The sequence below is a fragment of the Lacerta agilis genome, chromosome 1, assembly GCF_009819535.1.
Source record: "Lacerta agilis isolate rLacAgi1 chromosome 1, rLacAgi1.pri, whole genome shotgun sequence".
NCBI lineage: Eukaryota > Metazoa > Chordata > Lepidosauria > Squamata > Lacertidae > Lacerta > Lacerta agilis.
The window spans coordinates 82,269,223-82,276,411 of NC_046312.1; the positions used below are offsets into that span (position 1 = coordinate 82,269,223).

Below are 7,189 nucleotides of genomic sequence, written 5' to 3' on the forward strand. Positions count from 1 at the left end.
GGAAATAACCGACGACATCCGGCATCCGCCGAAGGGAGCTTCGGCGGCTCATCCGTAAGCTACGGAGACACACGAAGGTTGCCTCGAAGCAAAACTCGGGCGAGGAGCCATCATGGCGGACCAGGTCGCGCAGCTCCGGGCGGATGGCATCCAGAAGCGGTTGGTGCAGGAAGGCCGAGGGCCCCTACCAGATTACCAGGATGGTACCAAGGTGAGAGAGGATGGTTTCTCGGTGCTGAGGTAAATAACGGGACGGGGCCGGAGAAACGCGCATGCGCAAGCTAGCGGCGATGACGCACGGGGAGGCTAAAATACGCGTGCGCAGGGAAGATAGTGGGGTGCGGGGTTTGCGAGTTGAGTTCGTTGTTGTTCAGTCGTGTCGGTCTCTTCGTGACCCCATGGACCAGAGCACGCCAGGCACCCCTATCTTTCACTGCCTCCCGCAGTTTGGCCAAACTCATGCCAGTCGCTTCAAGAACACTGTCCAACCATCTCATCCTCTGTCGTCCCCTTCTCCTTGTGCCCTCCATCTTTGCCAACATCAGGGTCTTTTCTAGGGAGTCTTCTCTTCTCATGAGGTGGCCAAAGTACTGGAGCCTCAACTTCAGGATCTGTCCTTCCAGTGAGAACTCAGGGCTGATTTCTTTAAGGATGGATAAGTTTGATCTTTTTGCAGTCCATGGGACTCTCAAGAGTCTCCTCCAGCACCATAATTCAAAAGCATCAATTCTTTGGCGATCAGTCTTCTTTATGGTCCAGCTCTCACTTCCATACATTACTACTGGGAAAACCATAGCTTTAACTATACGCACCTGTTGAGTTCGTTGCGCACACTTTAATACATCCAGAATTTTGCTAACTCGAGGCTGATTTGTTCCTGCCTTCGAGATGGAGGGATTCTTTCCCCACTCCGGCCATAAATGTGCATTTTGCAAGCTGTGCTTCCAGTCCACTTCAAATATGTGACGGGTTAATCCCGGGAGGGAGGGGAGGAAGTATGGGGGGGTCTTATTTATTTAATAAAATATATACACTGTTTGACTGTAAAACACACACACACACAAAAGCTGTTTACAAAAGATAAACCAGCAAAATCAAGAACAATGTACAACTACATTAATACATGAACATTAAAATACTAAAACATTAAAATTGTCTCAATTTCTAAGCACCTGGGTAAGCTCGTTTAAGCAGGAATGCTTTTAGAAGGCACCAGCAAGAGAACAGTGAATGTGCCTGCTTGATGTCAATAGGCAGGGAGTTCCAAAGTGTAGGCGCTATCACACTAAACAAGTTCTTACAAATGCAGAATGTGTATTTTGTGACACCTGCAGTAGTGCCAATTCTGCTGATCAAAGCAGTTGAGTGGGCACATGTAGGGTAACACATTCTCGTAGGTAAACTGCTCCCAAGTTGTTAAGGGCTTTTTACACTAATAGTAAAACCTTACAAATCTGCAACCAGCACAGGTGTTATATGCCGACAAGGCCTCACTTCTGCCAGCAATCATGTCACAGCATTTTGCACTAACTGCAGCTTCCGGGTCAAGGGATCGTGCTACTATTGGTGCGGCTCCTGGGTTTTATATTTGGGGGTGCATCTACAAAATGGCTACATGCACATCAGTTTCCTTTTTGGGGTGGACAAAGTGTGGTGCACAGCGAGATTCCTTTCTTCTTTGCTAGTTACAGGTGAAGCGTGATCTGATTGGAAGCTTGGAATCCAGCGTCATGTTTAAATCATTCCTATTCGTATCTTTTCATGTGGGGTGCAACAGGAATAGTGACAACCAATAGGTAGCTTGTCATTCACTTTTGTGTTCAGCACTTTCCTTCAAGCACTTTGACAATGCCAATGAAGCACCAAGGATCTTTCCCCAAAGCATCAATAGATACAAGAGGCCCTGCCCCAACCTTCAAAATGGGATCATATTTGCAGTGAGAACATACTTGGTACTTGTAAACTGAATATGTGCATTAAAATAGGATAAAGCCACCTCTGTGCTACCAGTAAACACTTTACAGATTAATCTGCATAATTCGATAGTGAAGAAACTTGACGTGTGTTGCTTCTCCCAGTCATAGTATGCGTGAGAGAAACCTTTATTCCTTTAAGAAGGGCCATACGTGAGTAGCAGAACAGGTGCTCTGTATGCAGGTTCTGCACCAGGCATCTCCAATTAAAAGGAACAGTTAGGAAGGGGGAGGAAAGGGCCTCCTCTTCCCAAGACCCTGTTGAACAGCTGCTGCTAGTCGGAGCATGCAACCCTAAACTAGGGGGCAAATAGTCTGATCTGCAATAAAGTAGCTTCCTGTGATAAAAGCCACCTAAGCCACCTTAAGCTAGTAGCAGATCTGTGCTTATAAGATGCTGAAGTGGCTTCCTCCATTTAAATTTCCTAATGCAGTAACTCCCCCCTTTATTCTCTGCCTGAGAAATTGGGGGGGCAGAGACATTTATAAAAGTTATTTTTATTTGCTGTATAATTCCCCTACAGCTTCATGAATAACAGTTTCTTCTGGCCCAGTAGCTTGTGAGACCTGCTGCTCAATCCATCCACATAGAAGTATGGTATGGTGAGTGGGCTGGTACAGGCTTGTGTTTAAGTTGTAGCCATAGGTGGCCAGGACTTGCATGTAGGTGAGTGAATGGGCTAGCAGAAGATGGAATGGAGTGCTCTGTTCCTCTGCATCCAGCTTGGTACTGCAACTCTCCAGTCTTTCTTTGGCAACCCCCAGCTGACTAATAAACATTTTTGCAGGCTAGGTAATTTTTCTGGGCTTATTTACAACCCTGGGCTAGGACTTGCTATATCTATTTGCCAGTTGATTTGACCAGTTATTTAAATGGATGTTGAGAATCAAATTTGTATTTATTTAATGCTTCCCATATAAAATCCCAAAGTGATTTAGCAACATCCGTGTGTGTGTGTGCATCAAGGACAGATACAGGGGGGTGGAACTCCACTTGAAAAGCTTATTGTAGAAAAGGATGGTTATTTGATAGGCACCAAAAAGATGAAAGAGTTGGTGCCTGCTTGATGTCATGAAAGAGAGCTTCACAGGGTAGGTACCACCATGTTAAAGGTCCAGTTCCTACAGTGCATGGAATGGAACAGCTAATACAGTGGTGCCCCGCTAGACGAAAATAATTCGTTCTACGAATTTTTTTGTCTAGCGGTTTTTTCATCTAGCGAAGCGGCAATGACAGCCGCGCTCCGCTAAACGAAAAAAAAAAAGACGAAAATTTTTCGTCTTGCGAAGCACCCCATTGACTTTTTCGTCTTGCGGGGCAGCTTCCGCTAGACGAATGCCGTTCGTCTAGCGAGGCATTCGTCTAGCGGGGCACCACTGTAAGCTGAAATTTCTACAAACTGTTGTGAGCTTGATTGCACTAACTCTGTCACTTGTATACAGTGAGCGCAATGTACTGTGCTATAAGCTTTATTCACCATCGTATTAGAAGTTGGTGTAATACCACGTCAATCCCTTGATCCAACCACTCTGCTTCCCTTTCTCTTCAGGTGACCTTCCACTATCGCACACTGCTCTGCAGTCCAGACCAGCGAGTCTTGGATGACAGCCATACCCGAGGGAAGCCCATGGAGCTAATCATTGGCAAGAAATTCAAGCTGCCTGTTTGGGAGACTATCCTGCACACCATGAGAGAGGGAGAGGTGGCTGAGTTCTTGTGTGACACAAAGGTAATCCTTGTGGGATAATCAGCCTCATAGAATTGTTGAGTTGGAAGGGACCACGAGGGTCATCTAGTCCAATCCCCTGCAGTGCAGGAAGTGGGGCTCAAACCCATGACCTTGAGATTAAGAGTCTCATGCTCTACCGACTGAGCTATCATACAACCAACATTCTTAAGTCTAATTAATGCATGAAGGAGTTAATACCACAGAATAAGCTGTCCTGCCAGGCTTAGTTAGGTCACTTACCCTTAGGCCATCAAGCCTATTCTAACCTCCACACACATCTACCTGAGAAGCTCAGCATGTAAAGAGCTCAGACCACATGGCTCTCAAAAACCACTCTTTTGAGTTCCTATACAAATAATTTAGAAACTTTAACCACTTTGTAACTTAGCCAACTTTTACTGTCTGTGCAACTTTATGAAGCCATTTGAAGTAAGTAAACCATTTTTAACTTACCCAATGTGTAAGAAAACCTTTGGAAGGAGCTTGGAAGGGTGTATTATGAAGGTCTAACAAATTATTTTTCCACACTTTGCTTTGCTGTATATTCTGCTATTTTAAATCTGCTGGGGTTCTCTCACTAAACAGTACTTGCCTCAGACTTGGATCTTGGCATCCAGGTACTCTTCTTTCTATATACCTATTTTTAACTTGAACCCAGAATCCCCACTTCTGCTGCAAGCTAGCTTGGTCTAGTGTGGGAAGTGGCTAAGACATACCAGGCCAGGAGAGGCCTCTTCCCTAACCCTGGCACCTGTAGTTTCCCTAACATATTGTACCCATAATTATGCTTTCTTGGTGCAGAATTAGAGTTTCCTTGGCTGCAGCTTTCAGGATTCTCCTTCCACAACTCACAACTAAGTATTTGGACCTGGCACAGGTGATGGAATGCCAGATTTGCTCTTTTTGAAGAGACAGTCCACCATTTCAGCACGTGCAAAAATATGTATCTTGTATCTTTTGGCGTGATGGTATTCCCTGGGAGAGGTTCTTTTTCCCTAGCAAGAATAACTATGCCTGATCTTTTCTTTCTTTCTCTCCAGCATGTGGTCTTGTACCCAATGGTGTCAAAGAGCTTGAGGAACATTGCAGCTGGGAAAGATCCTCTGGAGGGACAACGGCATTGCTGTGGCATTGCTCAGATGCATGAGCATCACTCCCTGGGTTACCCAGACCTTGATGAGCTACAGCAGAACCCCCAGCCCCTCATCTTTGCCATTGAGATGCTCAAGGTGAGGGGAAGGAAAGGTGAGGTCCTCTGGGACAGTCAGAATCAGCAGAGTGATGGCTCTCTTGTGTATTTGGGAGTTTCTCCTGTATGTGGGTGTATGGATGTGCAAAAAGGGAGGAGAAAGCTGATTCCCAACATATCTGTCTTGGTCTCCACTTTTATTTACTCGGCTAAATACATGAGGTGATTTTGCTAGCTTTTCTCTACTGAGAACCCTCCTATTATCTCACTTCCCCCCAGTTTCATAAATCTCACCAAAGACTGTTTTTTTTTCCCTTACCTGTACCCTGGAATGTGGAAGGCACACAGTCAGACAGGCTCTTAGAGTGCTCACATTGCCCCTGCTATCTAACCCAGCCTGCTGCCTTTGTGCCTCACTTAGGTGGAAGTTCCTGGCACATACCGGCAAGATCCTTGGGCCATGTCAGATGACGAGAAAGTGAAGGCCGTGCCCCTGATCCACCAGGAAGGCAATGAGCTCTACAAGGAAGGCAAAGTGCAGGAGGCAGCTGCCAAGTACTACGATGCCATCGCTTGCCTCAAGAACCTGCAGATGAAGGTGACTGAAGGCGCGTCTTCCTCACTCCCTAGTGCAGCTTCACTTTTGTCTACATGTTTGTGCTAAGAGGGTGGGTCAGCTCCGGGTGTAGCAATGATCCCACTTCCCTTGCATCATGCTGCAGAGGCAGGTGTGAGTTGTGGATTGATATCCAGGGTTGGCACCGCATAAAGGGCAGCCCTGCTTCCAGCGCAGTTCTTCCCCTGCCTTTCATTCCATAAGGTCTGCTCTGATGGCAGAGCTTCCAGGAGGCCACTCCTTTTCAGTCAACAGGGCCCTTGGTTGTGCTGCCCAGCCATCATGGCACCTCTGTTCTCATATGTTGGGGAACCCTTGAAATCCTCCAGCTGTGCCTCACACTCCTTTCCTTGTCCTGTACCCCAGGAGCAGCCCGGATCCCCAGATTGGATCCAGCTGGACCAACAAATTACCCCTTTGCTGCTGAATTACTGCCAGTGTAAGCTGCTGAACGAGGAGTATTACGAGGTGCTGGATCACTGCTCCTCTATTCTCAACAAATATGAAGGTACGGTTTTGCTGGCCACACCGTGCCCTAGTGGGGACTGGGAAGCAGCTCTGAAAATAGGGAGTTGTGGGATTCAATTAATCTAACTTTGTGTTGCGAGGGACTGCATGTGGGGGCAGAGGAGACCTCCTGTGGTTTTAGAGAGCCAGCATGGTATAGTGGTTAACGTGTTGGACTAGGACCTGGGAGACCAGGGTGCAAATCTCTCAGACATGAAGCTCACTGGGTGACCTTGTGCTATGCTAGTCACTGTCTCCTAGCCTATCCAACCTCACAGGGTTGTGAAGATAAAATGAGAAGGGGAGAACCCTGGTGCACCACCTAGGGGGAAAGGTGTGATATGTGTCATTTTAAATAAATAAGAGAGTCCTTGCATGTAACTGGGGTTGAGGGGGGAGCTTTGTATTGTGCCCTGGTTGAAAGTGGAATAGACCACTGGGTGGGTGTGGTCAGTGTACGGAGCCTGCCTGCATTACTCAGGTGCTGGCTCTCCCCGCAGATAACGTCAAAGCCTACTTCAAGCGAGCCAAGGCCCATGCTGCTGTTTGGAATGCAACCGAAGCGCAGGCTGACTTTGCCAAGGTCTTGCAGCTGGATCCGTCGTTGGGCCCTGTGGTCGCCCGGGAGCTGCGTAGCCTGGAGACCCGCTTACGTCAGAAAGAAGATGAGGACAAGGTCCGTTTCAAAGGCATATTCTCCCAGTAGCCACGATGCCGCCTGCTGCTGTCCCACTTGGGACAGCTGAGGCTTTGCTGTCAGCGCCCTAGGGCCAGGCAGCACCAATGGACCATGCGACTCCTTGGCTCAGGGCTAGTGTGGCCCTCCCCTTTGCACAGATATTGGGGGAGCCGCCCTTTTTTGTCAGCAAAGTATGTTGCCTCTGTGCAAATAGCAGTATTTGCCAAAGGGAAGAGGGAGAGGGAAGGGAAGGCTTTCTGATTTCCCAGGCCAAAGAGGAATGTGTCTGCCAGATTAGGTGTGAGCCTCTTTATGTTATCCCTCCAAGTGACCCTTTACCCTGTTCCATTGCACACGGTGCCTTTTCCTGTGTTGCTCATGAAGAGAGAAACTTTGCTTGTGTGAGAGCTGCCAGGAGATACTGTGAGGTTTGCTTTGTGTTGTGGGCCAAGGCTTCCTTTCCATCCCGCCATCCCCTCCTGCTGTTAGGGAGCA

General features: G+C 47.6%; 1 protein-coding gene across 1 annotated transcript; it reads left to right on the forward strand.

The window, feature by feature from the left end:
* AIP (aryl hydrocarbon receptor interacting protein) lies at window positions 1-7,189 on the forward strand. The gene is made up of 6 exons (XM_033159732.1): window positions 1-211; window positions 3,524-3,703; window positions 4,744-4,932; window positions 5,314-5,490; window positions 5,875-6,016; window positions 6,516-7,189. Exons 1-6 carry the CDS (start codon window positions 113-115, stop codon window positions 6,719-6,721), a joined length of 993 nt encoding a protein of 330 aa, XP_033015623.1. The 5' UTR covers window positions 1-112; the 3' UTR covers window positions 6,722-7,189.